This window comes from Rhinatrema bivittatum, chromosome 9 (assembly GCF_901001135.1).
Source record: "Rhinatrema bivittatum chromosome 9, aRhiBiv1.1, whole genome shotgun sequence".
NCBI classification, from domain to species: Eukaryota; Metazoa; Chordata; class Amphibia; order Gymnophiona; family Rhinatrematidae; genus Rhinatrema; species Rhinatrema bivittatum.
The window spans coordinates 151419989-151447971 of NC_042623.1; the positions used below are offsets into that span (position 1 = coordinate 151419989).

A 27983-nucleotide genomic window follows, 5' to 3' on the forward strand; every position below is an offset into this window, starting at 1 on the left:
CTAGAGCGGGGAAAGTTGGATTGCTCCCTGCTGTCTAGACCTTTTATCCAAAAGATCCCATTTGTCATCTGAAGAGAGAACTGTGAGTATGACCTTTTTGATACACTGAGAGTCCCCACCATCATCTAGAGTCTTCACCTTGGCGAGAGGAAGTTCACTGGGGAACCATGCAGTGTGCATAGTGTTTTTGCCAGTGTGCTTAGTGTTTTTGCCAGTCTTTTGGAAGAGGATTTCAATCTGCCCATAACTAGAAATCCCTGTCTGTCTGGGAAGGCTTACATCTCCATGCCCTGGAGGTGAGTACATCCCTGAGACAGACTTGCAGAAGAGGTGACAGTAAATTGGAAGTCTCTCTGTTAATGAAATCCAGAGCTCCCGAGACTGCAATCCTACTTGTAAGAGTGTCTGATCAGAAAGGATCTGGAAAAACGAGTAGAAGGAACCCTCACAACACATTCGCCCTGGACCTATCTTCTGGTACTCCTGGAAAAGAAATGATTCACAAGGTAGCAGCTGCTTAAAAGGAAAGGATTCTGTAAGTGAATAAGTCAGAAGAACTGGAGAGAAGCCACTCTGAGTAGCCTATCTGAAACTGGAGTAAGCTGTATCATTGATTTTACCTCCGAGCTGAAAACCACGATCCTGAACCCTCTAAGCCAAAACTATCAGAAGGAGGAGGTTTGTACTGGAGATCTATCTCAGGAAATCTGGAAGAAGCTACATGCTTTGGTATCCTCACGCTTTCCCTGGGTACCCCATCTAGAGAGGGTGTGATATCAGGGCACCCACGGGCAGAGGAATAAGCAAGGGGTTTTTACCTACGGAAACCAAAGAGCTGCAGGAAGAGTCCCAGTGCGTGGGCACCTTCCAGGTTTGGCACCCGAGGCACGTGCCTGTGTTGCTTATGCCTACATCCAGGCCTGTGTGATATAAAACTATTTGATCGCTGTCCTGGAACTTTGAAATTGACCCACTTGGTCAGCACAGAAAAATCTAGAAGTGGGTACACTCATATCAAACCTGTGGAGCAGCATTACAAATATTTTTCTGTGCAAATATAAAAGTCAGGCCAGTTGGAACCACAGCTTGGGAGTTTTCCCACAGTTGTATCTGGTACTGGCTCCAGCTATGAGTACTGCCAGGGAGAGGATTTGATCACCCTTCATTTGAATGGTTTCACCCCCAATCCACTACACCACCTGAATGACCACTTTCTAATCTATAGAACCCTTAGATCATCAGGAACTGACCTCACAGAATCCCTGATCACTATATAAAATGACCAATAGAGTTAATAGAGAAAAATAATTTATTAGGAAATTCAGTTTGTCTCATGATTAATTGTTCAATTGTTTGTATTTCAGGCATGTGACAAAATAAAGGACATGCGCCTATTAACGCTAGATTTGAACCGCTTGACAGTTTTTCAACCGACATATAAGCCTTAATTAACACATAGTCCTTTCTTATTAAAATATGTTACCGTTCTTTGTTGGCACATGTATAATTTGTAATCTATACCAATTATAGTTTTTCCTTATTGTGCCTTTCTGTAAACCATTGTGATGGTGAATTAACTTAACGACAGTATAGAAGAGTTTTTAAATAAATATACATATAATCTTTCCTTGTATCAAATCTGCATGCATCTGGACATTAATAGATAAATGATCTGGGGGTTAACGAGGAACCTGTTTGTGAACCTTTGTGAGCTGGGGTGGGGGCAGGACAGATACCTGAGTGGGTGCTGAGTCCTGCTAAAACGCACCTTGTTTGGTCAGTAGGGCTAAGCTATTAAAGGATATATCTTCTGAGAAATGTATATAGGTGGCAGTTTTATAGCACATTTTGTCTGACTAAAATCCCAGCAAGCTTTGTATTCAGTACTTCCAAAATATACAGCCAACCATCTCTGGTGTGGAAAGTCTGGTTACCAATTTTAGAGGCCAATGTACTAAAGTGTACTAATGATTTTGCAAGTATTAATGTGCATTAAAAGCACTGTTGGTGCATACAATCCAATTCACATGCATTAACAGTATTTTTAATGCATGTAAATGAGCTTTTGCAAGTTTTAATGCACAATCTGTGCTAATGAGGTTATGAGATGCAAAATATCTCATTATATATTAGCACAGTGACAAAGCACATGCATAAACTGCTTTGCAGACCCATCAATGCATAAAAACATATCTACACCTCAGGGAGGTGTAGATGCTTTTGTAATACCATCTTTGGGTAAAGTATGTACATATTTTACCACCCACCTCATTTGTATGTGATTAACATTGGCCACTGGTTCACACGATTAATACCACATCTATGCATGTTAATAGCCAATGTTAGTGCACATTAATAAACGGGTCCTTCTCTGTCTCCTCTACAGGACAGCTTCCAAAGAGGATAGGGGCAATATTGTTACTTATTTAGAGCCGAGTAAATTTAGGAAAAGCAAAACATAATGATTTATGTAAGATTATGCAGACCAGAAGCTTTTAATTCATATCCCAAGACCTCTCTTGAGCTGTAACGCAATGCTTTCACCAACTACTAGACCCTGTCTGCTACAACTAAGAGCTCATATTCAATACAAAACAGTACCGTTTTAGTTCTTGCTCGCTAAGTGACTACCTTCCATGGGATAATTATAATGCAGACATATCCACTACTTTTCTAGAAGGACACGTGTTTCAGAATCTGAAAGCTCAAATGCCTTGGTTTAATTGAAAGCATCACATTCCCATAGACCTCCACAAAGGTAAGGTTTGGAAGAATGGCTTGAGTGTTGGGAACTGAAGGACAACAATTGTTGTGGTCTGTGAGGCTCTCCGCATGATTTCTTTGCTGCAGATCCATAAGGAAAAATGTCTGAAGAACAGCTTGCATTGCATTTACTTAACTGCTGAGCTACGTCTACGGGATATGTGTTTAAGGGATTTCTGGGGTATATTTTGAGGTAGATCCTCTTCAGTGGGAGCATTTGTGCATTTCATCATAGAGACCTGAAAGAGAAAGGAATGTTTTAGGAAGTCAGTCTAGACGTCTTTTAAATCTTAGGCCTGATTGTCTGCTTTTAGCCTGATTAAATAACTTTTTAAACCATTTTCTTGCTTTATGAAACAGCCCAAATCTCTTGCCCTGTATGTTTGTCTTATTAGATTGTAAGCTCTATTGAGCAGGGTCTGTCTCTTTTTTGCGTGTTATTGCACTGCACTGCATATGACATGTAGCGCTATAGAAATACGTAGTAATAGTAGTAGTAGTAGTAGTAGTAAGTCTAATGAATATTGATGCTGGATTTGTATTACAACAAAATTGATGCAAGTGTGTCAAAATGCAATGATCTCAAATATAATTATTTACAATCAAAGCCAAAAGACGGTACATTTATTTTTTATCTTCTTGCAAGTATGGATTATTTTAAATACAATTCTTTCCTGAGTGAGCTCCAACCATGCTTCTCATATGTTTTTTCACCAAACAAGGTGAACCAGTTGATGTACAAAAAAAAACTTTGAACTAATCTAAGTTTAGAAAATGAAACAGGTCTTCAAATCTTACACAAGCACAGAGATGGAAAATGAATAATCATTGCCTAATCAATCAAACCAATTATTCTACTTATTTCTCTATTGTACCATCAGAATAAAATGCTTGAGTGGAACCTAATGTCAAAGTATCTTAGTACCACAAATACAGAGCTTCAATCCAGTATATCTCATTGTTTCACTTCTAGATACAGTGCATCCTGCAGGTCTCTGAGTATAAAAACTGCTCACAATTACCTAAATTTGCTTCAGAGAGACTGAGGAGAAATGTAGCTTTTTATAGCCTATGACCTAGCTAAGCTAAGATGATGTTTAAAGAAAGATACAGATATACTTCCTGCATAGCGCATGCCATACTAATGATATATAGATGTGGGCCATGCTTGGCTACTAGAAGTGAACCTGCAGTTTACTGGGTTGGGGCCTCTGTGTTAAAGCAGAGAATCTTGCAGCCGTGGAGGGTGCACTAAACGTTCTATGGAATGTGTTCTGTCTGGCAAAGGGAGGCCAGAGGGAGCTCAAGGGAGTGTGCATGCAAACTGATAATGTGTCAGGGTAGTTCCTGCCCTAAAGAGAATGGGACAAGCTAAAGGAGTATAAAATTGCCTCCCGCAAGGCACAAGCAGGAGCTTTACCAGAAAGAGTGAGTAGAGTCCTTTGGGAACTGGTATTCCCCCAAGCACTGGGGGTTGGGAGTCATTCTGAAGATTTGGTCTGATAAGAGGCCTGTGTAGTGTGAAGCGTGAAGAGCTGGAAGGAAGGGAGACCTACCGGAAGAAGCTGCCCTTGCCTGACTTGCCATCACTGAGATAGTCCTTGCAAGGAAAATGAACCTTTCTCTGGAATCTGGTCCTGAGAAGTTTGCCACTAGGAGAGGGTGGAGGGACTCTTGCAGGTCCATCTACTGAAGTAGTGCTGTGCTCAAGATCAGGAGAGGCTCTGTAATTTTTACGGGGACCACAGAGGACCTGGGGAAGGAAGAGCAGAAGGCTGACCTTGAGACTGACTTACAATGCATGAGATCTGAATTCTGAGGGAGGGGTGAAGCTCGGTACTTTCTGAAGGAGGGGTGAATTTCTGAATTTGTTTCTACTGGGTTTTGGTTTTTTTTGCTCTGGATTTTGATTTTGTACTTGATGAACTGGTTATTTTACAAGTAAACTGTCTTTCTGCTTGGAGCACCAACTACTGTGTAGACTGTCATATTTTTGGAAGGGAACCTCTGCCTAGTTTGGCCTTGCCCCCATTCCATGGGATCCAGACACTGTATTCCCCCCACCCTGATTGAACAAAACCAGTGCTCTCCAGGGCTAGGAAGGTGATCCCCAGCTGAGGGAAGGGGTGGGGAGCTACATTAACGAAAACCAGAGTTTGTTTCCCAAGACAGCTCCAGTTAATGCCAATGAAAGAGTAGCCTAGAGTTAAAGCAGCAGGCTGTGAACCAGGGAAGCCAACGTTCAAATCCTGCTACCACTCTCTATGACCTTGTACAAGCCACGTTACTCTTCGTTGTCTCAGGTACAAACTTAGGGGCTCATTTACTAAGCATCAGTATTTTTCCCAGAAGGATCCCCACCCTCCAGACCCCCCCCCCCCCCCCCAGGACTTACACAGTGGTGGCTGGTGCCCAAGAGCGTTAGGACATGCTATAGTTGGAGGTAATTTCAAATCAAATAATGAGGCTTTCAATTTTTCAGGCAAGTCACATTGTTTGATTTGCATTTTTTTAGGCTTTAAATGAGCTGATTAGCATGTATAAAATCGACCTGTTATGGGCAAAGTAAAGATATAGAAGTCAATTTTCAAAAAACCCTAAACTGGATAAGTTATCCAACTAAAGTTAGCCAAATAATTATCAGAGATATTCAATAGGATAAGCTTCCTTCTGAATATCCTTGATCAAAGCTATCCAGGTAAATCTACCTGGATAGCTTTGAAACCTAACCAGCCATGTTTGAATATCACAGTAAGGTTTCAATGTTATCCAGATGCATGTACTGAGATAACCTGAACCTTAGCCGGCCATATTTCAAAGAATATAGTCTGCTAAGAAGTGATTACCATTGCAAAAATTAAAAAAACCTCAAGTATAGCTGCAGGCTCGATCCCCCCACCTTCACCCCAGTGCAACAAATGTCTGTTCTGCTGGCCGATTCCCCCCCCCCCCCCCTTCAAATATTTCAAAATTGTAGTGGGCCTATGGGCCCCAAAGCTTCTCTCCCTGAATAGTGAAATCATTCTCCAGACACAGATCCCCTGCAGTAGCCCATCAATCCAACCCAAGGGGGCCTTGGAAGAGTTGCTGGCTCCCAGCATATCCAGGATTGCTGTAAGGGGTTTGGGGGTTGGGTTGATGAAGGCAAAGTGAGAGCATGGGCTACCTCATGGGACCTCTAATTTGGAAAACATTTTGGCAAATTGGGGGCAGGAGGGAGGAGGAGGAGGAGGAGAAGAAGAAGGCTTTTCAGTCCCATAGACCCACAACAATTTGGAAATATTTTGAGGAGGGAGGGGTGAACAGCTGACAGGGCCCACATTTGTTGCACTAGGTTAAGGGGTGAGGGACTGGGCTGGCAGGCCTGCTCAGGTTTGTTTTATATAATGGTAAACACTATTTAACTGGCTATATTCACTGAATATAGCCAGTTAAGTTAAAGTTATCTGGGAACATAAACCTTGCTGTTTGCCATATCTTATGTTTAGCCAAATTTGGCTAACTCCAAATAACTCAACTCCTCCCCGGGACCCCCCCAAAAAGCCTACAAGTTATCCAGATAAAACATATTCAGATAATGGCTTATCTGGATAAAATGTATCCGGACACGTGCGGTGATACTCAAAACGTGGCATTTATCCGGCTAACTCAAAAGTTATCCAAATAAAATGCCTTTGAATATTGACCTCATATAAATTAATTACTGCAAAAAAATAAAAGAAATTCCTGGCAAAAGCTTTGTTGCAAAGCAGAGTCATATCATTGGTGCATTAATAGCAACTTTTCTCTGAGCTCTGTCATTCGTTTCTCAGCCTCTCTCTGTTCCTTCCCTGGTAATCACAGCCAGCAGAAGATCACAGATGAATCCCACCCCTCCCGTGCTTGCACAATGGCTGTGTTCTGCTCAAGTGTAGGCATTATTCATGGGATCACTAATCTTCCCATCTCTTCCTGTCTGTGTATGCCTTACAGTTTACAATGTGTTCTCCTCATTTCTTTTCCTTTGTATCATATTTTTTGGTCTGGCCAATTCCTTCTGTTCCTTTGGCTTCCCGCTTGATCGGAAGTGACCTCTGCTCAGGAGACAGTGCCGTGGACCTTCATTTACAATTACATCAGGGTTTTCCCTCCCCCCCCCCCCCCCCTTTTTTTTTTTTGCCCCTTTGTGATGATGGGTCCTGGAGCAGAGGCCACGGACCTTGGCTGCCTCTGGAGCCCTGTGCACCTCGAGTCCGGTCAGTGAGTGTCGCTGTTGGGTGATGGGGGAGGGTAGGGTGGCCAACTTTCCCATGGACTGCGACTGGACGCTCCACAAAACCCTGAGGCCTGGCGGGAGGGGGAAGACCTGCTGTCAGTTGTTGATGTACAGTCCTCTCAACACTGGCTTCCAGGCACCTCCATCCATACCCTTTGTTTTATTAAACGTTATTGTTTCAACCACCCTTATCCCCTCATCAACCACACACTCTCTCTCTCTTGCACCACCTTCCTCTCTGTGACAACTAAAGCCTTTCTAACACATAGAGACACCCATCAACATGCAGCCTCCTTCTCACCCACCCACACACACTCCCTTCTGTTTCATATACACGCGCACACTCCCTAAACACACATCCTCCTCCCTCCTACAGACACAGGAACATCCAGCATGTTTCTCTCCCCCCTCACACTGGCTTTTCTCTCCCTCTGCCTTCCAAAGCTCCCCAAGGGTGGGTTACAGATATCGGGAAGATGGGGTTGTGGGTAATGGAGGGAAAAGCGAAAGTGTGGGCACCACCCCTCACTCTAATGACAGGACACACAGCTAAAAAGAGTCGATCACTGCCAATGTCATCTGCTGGACATTACAGCTAAGATTTTAAAAAACACATTTACAGTAAAATCATTAAAACCTTTTCAGTCATGTAATCAGATAATGAATTTGAAAATAAAAGGCACTAACTTTTAACCTTTTTGCCCATATCATACTGTTCTCTCTCTGCTACTTTTCTACTCTGGCTTTCCTCGACTCCTCTCCATTTTTCTCTTTTCCCTTCTCTGACTCTCCTCCTGTCTCCAGCTTGCCCCTCACATGCCACTTCTCCCCGTCTCCTCTTCCATTCATCACTTCACTCTTCTCATTCTATTGTATCTCATCTATATTTTTACCTTTCATCCCTGTACTTCTTATCTTATTCTTCTATCACCTTCTCTCAGCCCTCCTTCTCTAGTCTCTCCTTTTCTCCCTCACTCTGTCCCCCAACTGGCTCTCTCCCACTTCCCATCCTTTAACCTCCACCTCGTTTGTGCCACCTGTCTCTCAACAGGCCTCCTCCTTCTCTCTCCTTCTCCTCTGTGCTCTCCTCTCCAGTGCTGTCCTCCTGTTTCTAAGCCCCTCCCCATGCTTTCATCTTTCTCTCCCATCCTGTGCCCTCCTGTTTATCTCTCCATTTCCTCTCCAGTGCTTCCCTCTTTCTCTATCTTTTCCCTCCCATTTTCCCCTTCTCCCTTCCTCGTGCCTCTTCTTTCCCTGCTTCTCCTCTCTCTCTCTCTCCTTAGCTCTATGCTTCCTCTGTGTCTCTCCCCTTCCCTGGGCCTCCTCCTTCCCTCCATCCCCCCTCTGGTTTTTTTTCCATTCCCATGCCATCCATGGTAACATAGCAAATGATGGCAGATAAAGACCAAAATGGTCCATCCAATCTACCCAGCAAGGTTTTCAGGGTTGTAACTGTCACTTCATGCAGGTCTCTCTCCCTTCCCTTCCCTTTCCTCCTACTATCCCAGTCCCTCCCTCCGTGCCCCCTCACTGTGTCTCCCTTCCCATGTCCCCCATGTGTGTCTCCTCTTTCCTCTTTTGTCTGTGCCCCCGCTGTGTTTCTCTCCCCTTCCGCCACCCTGTACCATCTCTCTGACTGTTTCTCCCCCTCTCTATCCGCTTCACTGCAGCAGCTCTCTAGGGTCTCAGCCCAGCTCACCGTGTGGGAGGGGACTTGACCCAGAGGGCCATTGCTGTGGAGATCTGTGGAGGGCCTGGAAGCTGAGGACTGTGTTATGCCTTGTCTCCTCTCCCCATGCTATCCAATCACAGCAGAGATTCGGAGGTGGGGGCGATGACACAGCACAGCTGTCTTCTGAGATGAGCTGGCCCTGCCTCTCTCCCTATCACCAGGAAGCTGCTGTGGGGGAGTGAAGGAGCTGCCTGCACAAATTAGATTCTCAGTGTCAGGTCAGTGCTTCTGACCACTGCACAGCATATTTAAAAACCATGCTATCTGGTCCAAAACTAGGCAGCTGGCAACCCAAGTGATGGGTGATGGCTGAGACTCCCTCCCCCGTGGCATCCCTATTCCAGCTGACCTGGAGAATAGAGGGCCTGACCTGGGAATCGAATCCAGGACCTCTGTACGGCAGGGTACACCATGCAGCACTGAGAATGGGTCACCTGGCCGACCCCTATTTAGTTTCTCAACAATTTGTAGCTCTCTTCTTCCTAATGAAAATCAGTCTGGCTACCTTATATGGCTCACTCCATTCCCCTGGTCCAGCTTTATTCACAGCACGCACTCTGAATAAGTACTCCGAATCTGGGTTGAGGTCAGTAATCTTAAAAGATTCTTGTTTGACGCCTGAGAAGAGTCCTGACTGACTCCGAGCAACAGCATGGCATTGAGTGGTGGAAACAATCTCTTGCATCTGCACTTCATAAAATTTCACTATCGCATCTTGTATAATGAGCGCCCAAAAAATCTGAAAAGACAAAAGGCAGATAGTAATGAAAACACACATAAGCAAATTGACTTTTTTTTGTCTAATTAATCAATCTATACAGATGTGATTTTTATTTCCCCCCCTGTTAATCATGTCACACATTAGAACATTTCAAACCATGTGCTCATTTGGCACAAGCCTAAATCTCAATCTTGCTGTATCTAGAGGCAGGGGCTGCTGCTGCCATTGACTGGGCCTCAAGTTAGGCTTGAGATATTTATATTATTTCAGGGCTGGCATTTGGCATCAGCAGTCCTGAAATATGGGGGCAAGGCTGGTGGAAGCACTAGGTGGTCTATGCAGCTGTCTGTAGTGCCACGGTTTTGGGAGCGGTGCTGGGTTGGCCTCCCTTCCTGTGCAGGCCCAGCAGCACTATTTCCTCTTCTTGGCCACTCACTACAAGTAGAAAGAAGGAAATGCCATTCCTGCCAGTGCCACTAACACTGAGCAGAAGGAGGCAGAGCAGCATCGGCCGAACCAGAAATAGCAGGAAGCAGAGCAGCTTTGGCCCATGCAGCAGAAATTAAAAGAGGACCAGGAGCTAGAGCACTGTCATCAGGAGCAGGAGCTGGAGCAGTGTCAGCTTCATGGCCCTTAAGAAAGAGGCAGAATCCCATGCGCTGCAAGGGGCTGAAGGAAGAGGCTGCTGCTGCTGCTTGTGCTTTCAGAGGAGCTGGGGAGAAGAGTGAGTGAGAGAAGAAGTATATGAGAGTGAGAGAGCGAGAGAGACAACATGTGTGCGTGAGAGTGAGTGTGTGATAAAACATGGGTGAGTGTGAGTAAGTATATGTGAAGGAGAGAGAAACCATGTGAGAGAGCATATATGTGAAGAGGAAGAGAGAAGTTTATGTGCAACAACCCCTAGTTCCTAGGTATGGAGAGTGGGAATTTTTTAAAATCCTTTTTTATTTTTAATTATTGGATGTTATGAAATATTTTATTGTTGTTTGGAAATGTTTTAAAATGTTTTATGAGTTTTAAATTATTGGATGTTATTCTATTCATCAGCTGTTTTGAAATATTTATTCTTTTTATTAGTACGCTTTTACTATTATTGCTGTTTTATATTTCTTGATTTTCTTGTTTGATGTTTTATTGTTTTATGGCTTGTTGCGATTTTCAGTTCAGTTTTTGTATGCACATTTCTATTTATACTGTATGGTCTTTTTAATAGGTAAGTGTTGTTCTGTATAAATGACCAAGATGTGCTAGAGAATAGTTTCTGTGTAGGAAATGGGATCCACAGCAGCCTATCTTGTTCTCATTTCCTAATAGAATATGGATTTGTATTTTAGGACCTGGTGTCATATTTGCAGTATTGCCTTTCCATAGGCAGGATGTTGCTGTTTAAATGCTGACAGCTAGTGCTGTTTTGGTATGGGAGGTTCACTATATTGTAATTGAGTATATTTATGACTTCCTGAGGACCAAACCCACAACGAGCAAGCATCACAACAGGCCTAATACCATAAGGGTTCCATGATTCTTTTTTGCAGGGGTCTCTGGTTGGCACCACAGTAGTGCATGGAAATATAATATACATGTTGTTGGAAGACTGTACTTTGAATGTCCTTTTTCATGTAAAATCTGTTATTATAAATGCATAAATTTTCATTGTGTCTGGGGAGGATGGGGCCAGGGAGAGGTGAAGCACAAAATTGTAAGGTTCACCTAGGGTGCATAATACCCTTGCACTAGCCCTGTATGGGGGCCACCATTTGCTGACAAGTGTGATGGCAACCTTATGGTGTCATGGATGGCAACAACTGTAGGTGTCCCCAGATACCTTAAAGAAGGAAAGTGGCTAGTCTAGTCAGGATCTGGTAAAAAAAAAAATATTTTCTTTGCAACTTTATTCATATGTGAGAGAGTAATGTTTTCTTTTTCAAATGATGTATTACTTATGCTAAACAGATGTAAACTGACCAATCTAGGATACTCTGTATAAAATACTCCCATAGACTTCCATGTTAATCCTGAAATGAAGGGCAAAGTCTCTTATAATTAAAACTTAATGAAGAAAATAAATTGAAATATATCAGAAGAATCAGGTGAGTCAGATGCGATAGAGGGTATACTTGTAAAAATGTAAGACAGTAGAATTAAATGATCCATTTGGAAATTCTCATTGATTTTAAAGGAGATATGGAGCAAAATAAAGAAAATTTATATTCAAAGTTTTCTTAGTGAGTTTTGAAGAAATGTGACATACCATATATGAGAATTTGCAGACAAAATGAGCTCTAAGTATCATATTTGAAATGGAAAGATTTTATCAACCAGTGAATGGTATTTTATGTCTTTTTGTTTAGAAGAATATAAATTAGATAAAATATCTTAGTGGAGACAATTTAATATCTAATGAAAAAATGAAAATGGGAATTTGTATTATAAGAACATAAGAACATAAGAAAATGCCATACTGGGTCAGACCAAGGGTCCATCAAGCCCAGCATCCTGTTTCCAACAGTGGCCAATCCAGGCCTTAAGAACCTGGCAAGTACCCAAAAACTAAGTCTATTCCATGTTACCATTGCTAATGGCAGTGGCTATTCTCTAAGTGAACTTAATAGCAGGTAATGGACTTCTCCTCCAAGAACTTATCCAATCCTTTTTTAAACGCAGCTATACTAACTGCACTAACCACATCCTCTGGCAACAAATTACAGAGTTTAATTGTGCGTTGAGTGAAAAACAACTTTCTCCGATTAGTTTTAAATGTGCCCCATGCTAACTTCATGGAGTGCCCCCTAGTCTTTCTATTATCCAAAAAAGTAAATAACCGATTCACATCTACCCGTTCTAGACCTCTCATGATTTCAAACACCTCTATCATATCCCCCCTCAGCCGTCTCTTCTCCAAGCTGAAAAGTCCTAACCTCTTTAGTCTTTCCTCATAGGGGAGCTGTGAGGAAAGACTATTCTAGGTGGAAGTTGGGTTCATTTCATTTCTTGCCATTGAGAAAATTCTGATTGATTGATTGACTGAAAAACTATCAATCGTTTTGAAGGGAAAAAACAAACCAAATCTGGCAATCCACAACTGACCAATTGAAACTGAGATTGAGTGGATAGCAATTTAATTAACCAATCAGAGCTTAGACTGAACCTAAAACAAACCTGCTAAGGGGGTCATTTTCGAAAGCTTTCGCACGCAAAAAGGGATTTTTCGTGTGCGATAGCTAAATCGGGGTGGAGTCCGCACTGGAAGGGGAGGAGTCGGGGCTTTTGCAGGCCCGCCCCCCCCGTTACTGCCAAGAATGAAAATATATATATAGTATAAAAGTAATTAATAGGAAAATATCAGAAAATTGTTGAACCCTAAAGAATTCTTTTAACAATGAAAATTTTACTTCACATGAGATTTTGGAGTAGAATAACAGAGTTATAAATAATATGAGTTAATGCATTTATAGCTAAGCTTAGCTTGTAATATCCTTGCAGGGGAGTTTAGGAAAATCCATGTACCCTCTTTGCAGGGTGCAAAATAAGTTGCTTCAAACATAAGCATTAGGAAAGAATGTCACAATGCACCTGTGGAAAAGTGAACTGTAAACTGTCTTGTTATGCTTTAAAAATATTGAGATCATTATTCAAAGTCATTTAGATAAATAACTCATAAGTTATGTAAATCCTGGTATGAAGCCCACAACTTGTAACAACAAATTCATAGACTACGCAAGTCAATGTACAAAATTCAAGAATTCTCGGTAGCAATGTACGAAATTCGAATCCTAAAAAAATGATTTGTATGTATGTGTGGGACCGCCACTTAATCAACCTAATAGAATGACTACAGACTGAATTGGAACAGGTCTGCTTTATTGATTGCTCTATTTTTTTTTTAGTTAGCTTCATATAAAATGTTTGAGTTCTGAGTCCATCTAATTTGGTACTGCTATTGGCCAAAAAATAGAAATGAGCCAAAGCTAGAAAGGTCTACTTGCAAGAGAAGTAGCAGTACTTATCTTTGTGAATCATATCGTTCTCTTGCAAATAGACTTTCGAGCTTTGGCTCACTTCTAGGTTTTGGAGGTAACCTGCCTGGGAAAGTTCCCCAGAGGCAGAGGCTGTTTTGGCTAAAATCAGTCTCACAGAAGAGAGAGAGGAAGAGAAAGGGACCCTGGGGAAACCGATTGCATCTGGCAAACAGGCACCGGGAGGGGCCAGGGTGCAGAAGGGCCTTCTTCTCCAAAGAGCTGACCTACTTGGAGGAGAGGTGGAGACTGTGACATTTCTTTTGTGCTGTGAAACTGTCCTTATGTGTGCCGATGTATGGACTGCTGTTTTTCCACCAGTTTCTTTGAGTAAAGACTTTATTTTGAGCAGCAAACTGCGAATGAAGAGGGATATTTTGGGGGTGACTGACTGGTGTGCAAAAGATCCCGCGAGAGAACAAAAACCCTAAGGGCCTTAAAACCTTGTTTTCTCCCCATGCGGACACCCTGGGACAGTGATAGGGCCTTATGTCTCCCACAGCCCACCCCATGTGCTCCCTGTGCCCAGGACCAAAATGGGACAGGGACCACTTTTACAGAGAATATATTTTTACCATTAACTTAAGCTCTGATGTTCTTGTGATTTCTTACAAGTACTATTAGAAATATAATGAAATCAGTCATGCATTAAAATGCCTCACTCTTTCCTAAAACCTCACTCCCTTCAATATACAAGAAAGTGCAGAGGAGAGATTCGGCGTGCACCCGGAAATGGCATTTAGGGGAAAAAAGATTGCCACACTGCTCCTTCTGGTGATTAATGTAAAAGCTTCCTGAAAACCTGTGTCGTACCATACAACTGACGCTATGGCACTGTGGGATATATCCTCTGTAGATTTGTAATTCATAGCCTCCTTTCAGCCTTTTCTCTCACAGTCAGAAGAGAATTTAGGGAGAAATGAAACGCTATTGTAATGACCAGTAGTATTTCTTAGTTTCTTCCATTCTATCATATATTTAACAGAAATTATTTGTACCTATATCTCTGTTTTCATAAATATTTCTGGATTTAAGATGCATGTGACTGTTAAAGACTTACAGCAACTGTTAATTTCTGACATTATACTTGTTTGATTACAAGTATTAGATCAATAACAGAGCTAGTATCATACCTTGACAGAATTGCCATCCATCATATGTTCATATATTACAGGTTTGCCAGGTAAACCCAATAGGTTTGGAGATGTTTCATTTACAGAACCAAGTTTCAAGTTCTCATTATCTCTCATATGCCGCTTTCCGAACTGAAGTCCCTTTAAAGCGGGTGTGCTGCTTGGCCGTTTCTCAGATTTGACTTCACATGACATGTTATTCCTACAGGATCCTTCCTTCTGCCTGTATGGCTTGCAGTAGAGGTTTGTTGAGCTGCGTTTTGTAGATAGGCAGCTTCTGTCTTCATAGTCTGTGCAGTAAGAGGCTGCAATTGAAGCAGGACTACAGGTAGTACTAGAGGTGGAGATCGGTGAGCTTTTCGCCTTGTATGGTTCCTGACATACTGGATCTTCACTTAATGAGATATCACACTGAATACCTTTGTCCTCAAAAGAAGAGACTTCATTCCTGCAAAAAACAGAATCAGTACGTGCACTTCTCAAGGGTTTCTGGCCTTCTTTTGCTTCTGCTGGACTACATATTTCCTGGCAGACAAAAGGTTGATATGGGGGGCATACTGCATCATAATTCTGTTTACTCTCATCTGTTTTGTCTATGGGGCAAAGATTTGCACTACAGGGTCCAACAAAAACATTGTCCTTTTCTTTATTAGTCAACAACGTCACTTCATTTGACTGATCTGAAATGGGCATAGGTTGTTTGATTATTAAATGGAGATTGCTAATTTGTGCTCTAACAGGAGCAAAATCTATTTGAAAATCCTTCATTGGATTGACGAGTAGAATATCAGTAGGCTCAGGAATACTGGCCATAGTTTTCTTAATACGATTTTTTATTGGCCGGCACATCTGGAGAAACACTGTGGGGTTGTTCTGCCGTAAGGCCTCGGAGATAAAATAGTCCAACCCTTCCATCTTGTGAATAGACCTTGAGGCCGAGTCGACAAAGTGCTCTATATCTGTTTGCCTTTTCAGCTTTTCATTTTGAATACTTTCTTTGATTTTGTTCTGCTGTTGATGTATTTCTTGATATAAATTAAGAAACTGTTTAAAGAAGTTTTGTTCCATTTCTACTGAAGTGTCATCCAGCTCAACCTTTAGTCCATTGAGTCTTAGAATGTTCCTCTCAAACCTTTCCTTTCCTGAAACACAGTAAAATATTATTTACTAATGGAAAACTTTGTGTTGGAAGTAAAAGTACCGATAATATTCTGAGAAGCAGAGAATAAGAGGAGATTTTATGGGCCTTGTTTGAAAAAGGACTTTTACCTACTCTGTGCATATGGGAGAAAAACATTTTTAAGTAAAGTCCTATGAATCAGTTTCATTTTGATTTATAAACCATCTTTTAAATAAAATTACTGCTCAAAGCAGTAGCAAAGAAAAAAAATGATTACTTGCTTGCACATATTGCTTGCTAAAACCAGAAATAACATCAACAGATAAACTTTCCAAGAGCTTTTATGCAGCTATTTGAGTTAATGATTAACCAAACTTTCATTGACTTAAAGGAGAGCCTTAGTGATCTGTGCCCCCCCCCTCCCCCCCCCCCCAACTCCTTATGACAAAAAGAAAATGGAAAGTTCTTTTAAATGTGGTATTGAGTTTATCTGTAAGTAACAGTACTTGAAGTGTACCATAAATTTAATCTAAACTGGGTGGGGGGGGAGCAGCCATTTCAACAACAATATTTGGCTTCAAAGGTGATGCCAAGGGCAGCGAGGATCAAACCTGTGGGTATTTATGGCCACAGGGACTCTTGGCCAGCAAGAATCCTATGGAAACTATCAAACTAAACTGAAGTAGGGAGACCTACCTCCAGAGGCTCCCTATTGGACCAGCATTAGGTGTCCTAAATTGAGGGCTGTATATAAGGAGCCTTAGCCTGACACACCTTTTCTGGTCCAACAGTCCTCACAGAGTTTGCTCCATGATATTACTGTTTTCCTGGCCTGTTCCTGATTCCTTCTTTGTTTCTGGTCCTTGACTCCACTCCTTGCTCTTTCTCTTTGTCCCCAGCTCCTTTCTGGTTCCTGCTTCTGCCTGGTAAGTCCTGGTGGCCACCTGCACCTATGGGCCCAACCTGTGGGGGAACGGTGTCTGCTTCAGGCAGAAGAACATCTGCACCGGAGCACCCAGTATCTCCAAGATACGCCCTTGCTCAGTGTGGTGCCTCCTCTCTGCCATCAATGGAGCATACCATGACAGTTTGGACCAGCCCAAACAGAGGCACAGTTAAAATACAGCAGCTCCCTGCAGACCTAAAATATCTGAAGGATCTTTTGGAAGCAGTTCAAGGGATGTAGGCTCAGCTTCATGCCTTATAGCTGAAGGTGGACTACTTCCAGGGTTCTACTGCCTGTCAGAGAGAGCAGTCCCAAATGAGTCCACCACTTCCAGAAACCCGATTGCCACTTTCCAAAAAGTTTGGTGGAAATTGAAATGAGTTGAGGGTTTCTTTCATCAATGCAAGTTATGGTTTCACCTACACCCACACTTGTATCCATTGGAACCACTCAAAATGGGGTTTATGATTAGCATGCTCACCAAGAAGGTGCTGCCTGACATGTGTAATGCCATTCCTAGATTGAGACACTTGGAAGAATGATATCAAGAAAGAAAAAGAGTGTTATGAATCATTAAGGGGCAGTTCGGCCCCACCAACAAACCACTAACCTCTGAGGAACCCATGCCAGTCAACAGCATGAAATGCCACCTTTCTGAAGAAGAAAAGGAGTGGCATCAACAAGAGGATCTCTGCCTTTACTGCAGGTTCTCAGAACACTTCCGTAATACCTGCCAAAGTAGACCCAGCTAAAGTAGCAGGGAAATGCAGACTCCTGGCCTTAATAAAAGGAATGGGTCAGGAGGTAACTATTCTTCCGAGTGTCATAACTGGGGACACATCTCTCTCAAGTTATTATTCCAGTACAACTTTCCTGGGGAAATAATGGAATCTCTACTGTAACCATGATTGACTCTGGAACATCTATTTTTTCCTGGACCTCACATTCACTCAGCAACACCAGGCTCTTATATGACAGAAGAGATTAAGCATCCAGATAGAAACAATCGATGGCTCCCCATAGTTGTCATGCCTAACAACCAGCAAAACTAACCCTCTCATTTTAACCACAATATAAACCACCAGGAGTTTCTTCATTTTGACCTTATCAAAGCACCACACTTCCCCGTCATTCTAGGTCTGACTGGAATGACATGAACTGCTTATCAACTGGAAGATCCAGCAGATGATGTTCTCATTAATATATTGACACAATAACAGTGCAATTATCGAAGAATGAAGCGCAAACCAGCTTATTTCTTCTAATGCAAGTTATGACCATCTACTGAGGCTATCAAACAGGCACACCAGGTATCAATATACCTTTTTTGCCTTCTCTTTAATCGTAGGCCAGTGTTCAATTGTTTTGCATTTTTATGCAAATTTAAAAAATCACTTATGTCAAATTAATACTCTCCAACACTTACAGCAGCATGATACTTCAATGGGAACCACAATAGCACCAAACATTGCCAATCTATATGTGGCACAGTTTGAAGATTAATTCTTATATACATCGAAATTCTTCAGGCAGAAATATCAACATTGTTTCTAGCTATACACATCCACTAAAAATCATCTGCCCAAGTTTATTGAATGGCTAAATAAGTTAGACCATGATTTGCAGTTTGTCATAGAGTATGACCAAAAAAGCATCCCTTTCTTGGACATTTTGAAGTCCATATTCAAAAGAATTTAGCCAGCTAACTCAGAAGTTAACCAGTTAAATGAATATTTGGGCACATATCCGGCTAAATTTTAACTTCCTAATAAGATAGGGAACTAGAATTTAACTGGCTAAGTTAGAAGCGCTCTGGGGGCATAACTGGGAGGAATGGAGTTAGCTGACTAACCCCTAGATTCGTGAAAAAAAAGGGGCAGGGGGGTGATAGTGGACAGTCGGCTGCATCACGGCAGTGTGGTTTTGCCCGCCACGATGCGGCCGCACTGAACACTATCACTCCCATAGTGCCACGGGAAAAGGTGTAGTTATTTCCCAAGGTGCTGCCAGTGATAATGCGAAAAAACATTATTGCCCGCAGCGCTGCCGGGAGATAACTACTCCCAAACCCCGCCCACACTCCTCCCCTTCCCCTAATTTTAATAATACCACCGTGACATCACCGGTATCATGTGCAGTAGGGCCTATCGCGTACAATAAGGCCCTACTGCACAGGATACCGGCACATTGCACAATAAAGAATGGCCCTGTAAGTTAACTGGCTAACTCCAATATTCAGAGTTAGCTGGATATCTTAACCAACTAAATCTGGTCAGGCCAAAGCGCTGTCCTAAAGTTAGGTGGCTATAGTTAGCCGACTAACTTTAGCATAGCCGGTTATATTCAATACTGTGGCTGCACTATTGAAAATACCTCTAAAATTAGCCAGATAACTTTATTCAGCTAACTTTGCTATCTGGACTGTGTCTGAATATGTACCTCTTTGATTTTCAAAGAAGGCGGCAGAATTGGCAAGTCTCTGAACCAAAAGCCTCCTAAGCAAAATAATTTACTGCGCTTCTCTAGCTTCCATCCCACTGGATTATAAATGAACCTTCCAGTGGGACAATTCCTTTGAATAGGCTGGATTTGTTCTTTTAAAGATGATTTTTACACCCATACACAGGATCTCAGTGCATGGTTGCTGACTCAGGGGTATCCTTTTCACACTATAAAAAGAGCTTTAAAAAGGGCCTTGCATGCCAATGGAACATGGTATCATATTGGATAGAAAGGATACTGAAGACACAACATTAGTATGTGTATTGCAATATTCACATCTAGCAGCAGCAATTGCATCCATTATTTTTAAACACTGGAATGTTTTATCATTCTATCCTGTGTTTACTGCTCCACATTAAGCGATCAAGAAATTTTAATAAACTAAACTAACTAAATTAAACACCATCGGAATCCTCTTTGTCACCTGGTCACAATAATTGTGACAAGTATAACTTTTGTGCACAGGCTATTTAAAAGGCATACACTGGATGAATCCAGGTTCAGGAAAAGTAACAAATTTGTATGGTTCTACTAAATGTTTGTCATCTTATGCTGTTTATTTCTTGCAATGTCCATGCAACAAAGTATATGTTGGACAGACAAAAAGAAATGGAACATAAAAGTTGTGTCAACCCCAGTAAAGTCCAAGCCCCATCACTCATTGCTTAGAGTATGGTCATCAATTCAGTGATCTCAAGTGGGAAATCTTAGAGCAGATCGCAGTAGCACCAAGAGGAGGAAATCGCATGGAGTGACTGACTTTGAAAGAACAATTTTGATATTTACCCTTGAGACAATGACTCATGTGATGATTTCTATATTGAGTTTCTGTGCAAAAGAGAAAATTTAAAGCTCTGAGGCAGGATTTGTTTAAGAGCAGGAGCTGAAGCTACCTATTTCAAAGCATTGTTCCCAAAAATCTGCAGCAGCCTCCCTCACATGCAGAAACTAACTTAAAATCCTTTGTGGCCACTGCATCTCGCAAGTGGCCGCACTGAAAATGCCTTAAACTAATATCAAAGATCTTATTGTGACTTATTTAACAGACAGGAAGGGGTAACTGCAAGGGGAGTATTCCTTTTGTCTCCTGAGTGCAGAAGGGAAGGGGAGTAGAAGGAAGGGTCACACCACTGTTAGGCCTGTCGTTATGATGCCTTGTTGCATTGGCATCGGGAGATTTGAGTTGGCCTTCTTCATAGACCAGAAAAAGGGTTAGGGTCCATAACCCTGGCAAGGGAGGTTTTGAGGCTTCGCCCACCTGCTCAAGTGAGACCCCAAGGCTATGGCTAACTAAGGGTGGGAGCACCCGTACATGCCCTGACGGACATGTGCCACTGCCCTGAAAACAATATCCTACTAACTTTGTTGCTTAAATAAGCTTGACAAGAAAAGGGTGGGTAGGAAAGGCATAGAACAGAGCAGCTCTTCTATCACCCACTTGCTTGTAAACTCTTCAATACAGTCAGAGGACGCCGCATAATGGCACTTTGTCTGGATCCGATAGCGGACCAGTGATCTAAAGTGAACCCCGCATTCCTCCTTGTTGCCTCCATCAAGCTTCTCTATTCTGGTCTGATGGATGGTCAGCTTTGCAGAGGCTATGAGGAAATTTGTTAGATGGTCCCTGGCTCATCTTTTGGGGTTCTTAGCTGTGGTGCGTCCATACATGAAGACGTGTGGGCAGCAAAGTAGCCAGAACCATAGGAAGAGGGCTTTTAGGAGTGCAAAAAAAGGAGTTAGGTGAGGACAATAAAGAACAATATGAGCCAGTGTGTCCTCCATCCCGCAAAACCTGCATTCTCTTCCAGTCTGGTTCATGTGATATAGAAAACTGCCGGTTGCTATGGTGCCATGGGCAATGTGCCAACATAGGTCCCCGGTGGTTTTTGGGATTTACTCTGAAAAGAATACATCCCACTGGGGACTCATCTTGCCACCCAGTACTCCCCACCAGGGTGTATCAATTTGGGAAGCAAGGGTGGCTCGATATATAGAATGGTACACCAGATCGGCTATTGCCTTCCTTGGGGCAGCACAGAAATGCACCAAATGGACATCCTCCAGCCTGCTCAGGCTATGGGGATGGGGAAGGAAACAGGGGGATCGAGGATTCTTTGATGTTTTGGGGGGCTGATGATCAGGTCAGGGAGATGAGGGGGAGGGGAAGGTGGGGGAGGAGACTCATGGACTAAAGGACCCCCTTGAGCGAGTTGGAAGGGTTGGGACATAAAAAGGCCCCTTATCTTGCTGAGCAATTGATCGGCCACGTACAGGTGCCTCATGCCCATGCGCTGGGCCAGCACGTCAGAGGAAACCCAATACAGCCGGTCATTGCTCTGGAGATTGCCAACACATGTAGTCCCAGACTCTGTGGGCCATCAGTGCATCTGAGGGGACTCCAGGGTCTTCACAACCAAAGAGGGGTTGTGAAGAAGGGGCTCTTCTGGATTGTCCAGGCTTAGAGGCATCGAGGGGTCTCTTATTCCAGCGACCATGCTCCAGGCTTTGAAAATATCTTGGTAGAAGGCTGGCAGCAACAAGAAGTCGCATGCATACCCTTCTGTTTTGATCATCAAAAGTTGCCAGTTGTACCGCGACCCACCCATTTGTTGGAGGAAGTATTCTCCAGTGGGCACCACTGCAGAGGTGGGTCTGCGTTCAGAAATCTCCGCAGGGCCTGGAGACACAGGATGTGGACTCTGCATCTGATGTCCATAACCCCCTTCCCTCTCTCCTTTAGGGGAGGCCCAGGACATCCATGGAGAACCAATGCCACTTCCTGGCCCAGAAGAAGTCCAGCAACTTCCTCTGGATCCAGGCAATGAACTCCAAAGAAGGCCTCAGGGTGGCTAGCTGATGCCACAGCATACTGGATACCAGCTGGTTCACCACCAAGGCCCTCCCCCTGAAGGACATCAGATGGACTAGATCCTTCCACACCCTAAGACAAACTATGACCTTCTCCTCCATCTCCTTCCAGTTCACCGGGGTCGCAATCTTCACAGTGGTTAGGTGGATACCCAGATATTTTAGAGTGTCTCTGCTCCATGAAAAGTTACCAATCTGACTAAGGAGACTGTCCACCTGTTGTAGCCCTACCCAAAATCCAGAGCATTTGGCCCAGTTGATTCGGGCTGAGATGCAAATGAATAAAACCGTAGGCTCACATCCTCTCCAAATCAGGTCTTGGACCATCATGATTATGTTGTCAGTATAAGCTGACAGGATAATCTCCATCTCCGGTGCTTGCAGTGCTGGTCCAATAAGCTGTCTGCACAAGAGGCACAGAAATGGCTCAATGGCCAGCACATACAATTGTCCAGAGAGCGGACACCCTTGACGCACTCCTCAACTGAATGCCAGAGTCGCCGTCAAAGACCAGTTCACCTTCACGAGGCATTCTGCACAGGAATACAGGCCACAGAGAAGAGCCATGAAACGGGGGTCAAATCTGAATGTCTGGAGGGTTCCCATGAATTATGCATGATCCACCCAGTCAAAAGCCTTCTCCTGATCAAGGGACAACAAGCCAACCAAGAGACCAGTCCTGCGACAATAATAAATAAGGTCCCGAACCAATAGAATGTTGTCGAAGATGGTCTAATCTGGGACAGTGTAGGACTGGTCAGGATGAATCACACATTTCGGCACAGACCTTAGGCATTGCAACATTGCCTTGGCCAAGATCTTATAGTCCAGGAAACTGGACACCAGTTCTGAATGTCACATGGATCTCCCCCCTTGGGTGAGAGGATCAATTCCGCGCAATGACAGGTAAGAGGTATGTCGCCAGTTTCCCAGGCTTCCTCTAGGACTGGCAGGAGATCAGGTCCTAGGAGATTGAAAAAATGATCAAAGAACTCAACAGTCAGTCTATCAATGCCTGGTGTTTTATTATTGGGCATCTGACCTAGCGCAGCAGTGAGGTCAGCCAGAGTAAAGGGCTTCTCCAGCCTCTTCCTGGCACTCTAACTGAGCATGGGAATCCCCTCCCACAGGTCCTGCTCGCAGCAAAGATGGAGCAGGCCCCAGTGACAGTGAGTCTGTGTGTGTGTGTGTGTGTAAGATTTCAAGCCTTGGGGAGTGAGAGAGAGAGCATGTGTGTGTGTGTGGGGGGGGGGGGGGTATGGGTGCCAGAGAGAGATGGCCTATATGAGGAGATTGTGAAGGAGTGTGTATACTTGTGAGAGATTGGGAGCTGGTGTGTGTGAAAAAGGGATTGTGTGTATGTGAGGGTGCTTGTTTGTGAGAGAGGGAGCCTGTATGAGGAGATGTGTGTGTGCGAGAGAGGGATCCTGTATGAGGGCATGTGTGTGTGGGAGGGACAGAGGGAGCCTGTGTGAGAAGCAGAACTGAGAGAGGGGTCAAACTCTGGGAATGGAGACAGTGGAAGGGGTTGAGCCTAGAGAGGGAGGGGAGAGAAAGTGGAAGGTCGAGGAGTTGGGGAGTGAGAGAGAGAGCAGATGTGAGAGTGTGTGGGTATGGATGCCAGAGAGAGGAAGCCTATATGAGGAGATTGTGAAAGAGTGTGTATATGTGTGAGAGATTGGGAGCTGGTGTGTGTGAAAAAGGGATTGTGTGTATGTGAGGGTTCTTGTTTGTGAGAGAGGGAGCCTGTATGAGGGGATGTGTGTGTGAGAGAGGGATCCTGTATGAGGGCATGTATGTGTGTGAGGGACAGAGGGAGCCTGTGTGAGAGGCAAAACTGAGAGAGGGGTAAAACTCTGGGAATGGAGACAGAGGAAGGGGTTGAGCCTAGAGGGGGAAGGGAGAGAAAGTGGCAGGTCGAGGAGCTGGGGCCTGAGAGGGCAAAGTGAAAGGAGATTGGCCAGGGGAATAGGGAAAGGGTGGAAGAGACACTCTTACAGTGAACTTCTAGGGAAATTCTGCTCAAAATATTTAAAACTTTGCATCTTTAAGCAATACATTTTTCTGTATTATATTTTAAATTAATTAGTTAAAGATTGTCACATATAGGGGTAGATTTTCAAAGGGGTACGGGCATAAGATACGCGCGTACCCCCCGAAAAGCTACCCCAACCCCCCCCCTGCACGCGCCGAGCCTATTTTGCATTGGCTCGGCAGCGCGCGCAAGCCCCGGGACACGCGTAAGTCCCGGGGCTTGCGCGTGTCCCGGGGCTTGCCGTGGACGTGGTTTCGGCCCGGGGGCATTCTGGGGGCGTGGCCGCGGCCTCCGGACCAGCCCCCGGACCGGAACATGGAGCGCGGCAGCTGGCCTGGCGCGCGCAAAGTTAGGGGGGGTTTAGATAGGGCCGGGGGGGGGGGTGGGTTAGGTAGGGGAAGGGAAGGGAAGGTGCGGGGGGTGGAAGGAAAGTTCCCTCCGAGGCCGCTCCGATTTCAGAGCGGCCTCGGAGGGAACGGAGGCAGGCTGCGAGGCTCGGCGCGCGCAGGCTGCTGATTTTGGCCAGCCTTGCGCGCGCCGACCCTGGATTTTAATGGCTACGCGCGTATCTATTGAAATCCTGCGTACTCTTGTTCGCGCCTGGTGCGCGAACAAAAGTACGCGTGTGCGCAGATTTATAAAATCTGCCCCATATTGTGTTATTTTGATCAATATAAACTATGTAGAATTTAAGATTTGTTTTGCACAGAACAGGCGGGACAGGCAGAATATAGCAGAGGAGACCCTGGCATGCCGTGAATGGAGCGAGTCCCGTGGCACACGCTCCGTTTGCGGCGAGGATGAAGGCCCGGCGCACTGTTAGTGGCAAAAAGGGAAGGCTCATGTGTGCTGCAATTGGCGCGCCCGGGCCTTCATCTTCGTCATGAATGGAGCTTGTGCTGCGGGACGCACGCCTTTTGCGGCATGCCGGGGTCTCCGCTTCTATTTTCTGCTCAAGGCGAAAATGGCTTGTGCCGCGAATGGCGCGCCGGGCCTTCATCTTCGCCGTGACCCTGCGGCATGCCATTGAAAGAAAATGTGTGTCGGGGAGTGGAGGGTGAGAGAGAGGAGGAGGGTGTGAGAGAGAGCATGGGGGAGGGGATGCCGGTGAGAGAGAATGTGTGTATGTGAGAGAGGAGGGTGACATAGAGCATGGTTGGTGAGAGGGGGGTGGGGAGGGTGTGAGAGAGAGCATGGGAGGTAAGAGAGGGTGGGTGGGGGGATGCTTGAGTGTGGGTTTCAGAGAGAGGAAGCTTATATGAGGGGAAGGGGATGCCGGTGAAAGAGAATGTGTGTGTGAGAGAGGAGAGGGGGTGTGGGGGATTGTGAGAGACAGTTTGGTTGCTAAGAGGGGGAGTGCGCGGGATGCTTGAGAGTGGGTTTCAGAGAGGGATCCTATATGAGGGAATGTGTGTGTGTGCCAGAGAGTGAGGGAGCCTGTATGAGGGTGTGTGTATGTGGAAGGGACACTCTTACAGTGAATTTCTAGGGAAATTCTGCTCAAAACAAGAGCAGATGTGCCAATAAAAAGGCTCGCCGCCCGGGCATAGAACAGGTAGCGTTGGTAGTATGTTATAAAAAGAGTCAGCTGGTAACCACTTTCAGCTTCCAGATTACATTTTGATGCCAAAAGCAAGTAATGGCAAAAGAGGGTAATTTGTACAAGCAGGATTTAAGCTATTTTATTTAAAAAGTCAGTGTACGCTGGTTTGATTGCTTGTACATAAATTTAAATTCAATATATATTGTAGGTTAGGCACTTTCAATTTTGGAGACCTTTTATGATAAGCTTTGGTTATCTTTGCAGTAAAAAAATACAAGAAAATCTAAGTGGAGAAGATATTGCAGTGAAAGACATAGTTCCCCTGATGCAGATCGATGCTCGAAATACGGTCCCATGTCAGAAGGGAAGTGTTATTTTGACTAGGGATGTGAATCGTTTTTTGATGATTTAAAATATAGTCCGATATTTTTTAAATCGTCATTAATCGTTAAAGAGTGCGATACAATAGAAATTCCACCGATTTATCGTGAAAAAATCGTTAATCGGGTTAGTGCACACTAACGGGAGTTAGGACACAACCTCAAAACTCACCCCAACCCTTTAAAACCGCTCCCTTAGCCTCCACCACCCTCCTGACCCCCCCAAAAACGTTTTAAAATTACCTGGTGGTCCAGTGGGCCCCAGGAGTGATCTCCCGCTCTCGGGCCGTCGGCTGCCACTAATAAAAATGGCACCGATGGCCCTTTGCCCTTACCATGTGACAGGGTAACCGTGCCATTGGCCGACCCCTGTCACATGGTAGGAGCACTGGACGGCCGGCGCCAATTTTTTAAGATGGCCCGCTAAGGGAGCGATTTTAAAGGGTCGGGGTGGGTTTTTTGTTTATCGGATCGGGTGCAGCTGATAAAAAAAAAACGATCTGGCCATTTTTAAAGATGGTGCCGGCAGTCCAGTGCTCCTATCATGTGACAGGGGCCGGCCAATGGCACGGTTACCCTGTCACATGGTAAGGGCAAAGGGCCATCAGCGCCATTTTTATTAGTGGCAGCCGACAGCCCGAGAGCGGGAGATCGCTCCCGGGGCCCACTGGATCACCAGGTAATTTTAAAACATTTTTGGGGGGGTCGGGAGGGTGGTGGAGGCTAAGGAAGCGGTTTTAAAGGGTCGGGGTGGGTTTTTGTTTATCGGATCGGGCGCAGCCGATAAAAAAAAAACGATCGGGCCAGACGAAAAAAAATGCACGATTTGAATCGGAACCGGAAAAGAACCAATTCCGGTTCTGATTCACATCTCTAATTTTGACAAAAGATAAGAGACTTTTTTAATTTGCATAAAATTTCAAAAAATTTTGAACATTGGCCTATGATTAAAGAGAAGGCAAAGAAGGTATATCAATACAGGGAGTGCTTATTATGATGCCCACAGTAGATATTTATAACTTGCATTAGAAGAAATAATATGGTTTGCGACCCATCAGTATATTGCCAGCAGAACTGCATGCTTAATAAAGAGGCTCAGGAAGTAGGGATCGAAAATGGGAATCAGGGCAATCTACGTTGTTTGGCACTCAAAGTACTGAGATGTCTTTGATTAAAAAGAGCTGACACCAGTGGCGTACTAAGAGGGGGCAAGGGATTAGTCCACCCTGGGTGATAACAGGGGGAGGGGTGCCATTTCCGCTAGCATTTACAAAGTTCCCGCAGTGACGCAGAGAAGTAACGTGCTAGTGGGGCTCCTACTCCCCGCCAGCAAAATCAAGGTCCTGCAGCATATGAAGAGGCCCTGCGGTGCTGCCGGCCTTTCCCCGGAGCTGGCAGAGAAGAAGAGGCCAAAAATGTGTGTGAGAGAGCGAGAGATTGGCCCCATGAGAGTGATTGCCTGTATATGAGAGGGTGCCTGTGTGTCTGTGTATGTGAGGGTGCCTATGCATCTGTGTGTGTATGAGAGGGTACCTGTGTGTGTGTGTGTATAGGAGGGGACGTGTGTGTGTGTGTGTGTGTGTGTGTGTGTGTGTGTGAGGGGGCCTGTGTGTGTGTCTGTGAGTGCCTGTGTGGGTTTCTGTGAGACAGCATGCCTGTGCCTGCGCAGATGTCTGTGACAGAGAGCCTTTGAATGTGCATGTATGAGAGAGTGTCTGTGCATATGTGCCTGTATATATATGTGTGAGAGGGGTTAATGTCTGTGCTCTCTCAAAATGACTAGAAATCTAAAGTTCCCAGGTATGAAGAGTGAGAGATTTGTTTCATCCTTGTTAGTTTTATTTATTAGATGTGATGTGTCTGTTATTTTGAAATATTTTATTAGTGTTTGGTAATTCTGTTCATCAACTGTTTTGATATGTATATTTTTTTTACCATGGTTTTACTATTCTGATTGCTGTATATTTCT

General features: G+C 44.2%; 1 protein-coding gene across 2 annotated transcripts in view; it reads right to left on the bottom strand.

Annotated features, from left to right (window-relative positions):
• Window positions 1-2698: 2698 nt before the first annotated feature.
• The window catches only part of LOC115099499 (tripartite motif-containing protein 42-like), a 90155-nt gene continuing 64870 nt past the window's right edge, over window positions 2699-27983 (bottom strand). The window contains exons 3-6 of one of the 2 annotated variants that reach the window (XM_029617172.1): window positions 14621-15762; window positions 9256-9489; window positions 4320-4516; window positions 2909-3002 (exon numbers count right to left, since the gene is read on the bottom strand). In XM_029617172.1, coding sequence (XP_029473032.1) covers window positions 2993-3002; window positions 4320-4516; window positions 9256-9489; window positions 14621-15762 — 1583 coding nt within the window. In that variant the 3' untranslated portion in view covers window positions 2909-2992. Of the gene's footprint in view, window positions 3003-4319; window positions 4517-9255; window positions 9490-14620; window positions 15763-27983 lie in introns of both variants that reach the window. The other variant, XM_029617174.1, reaches the window with a different exon arrangement.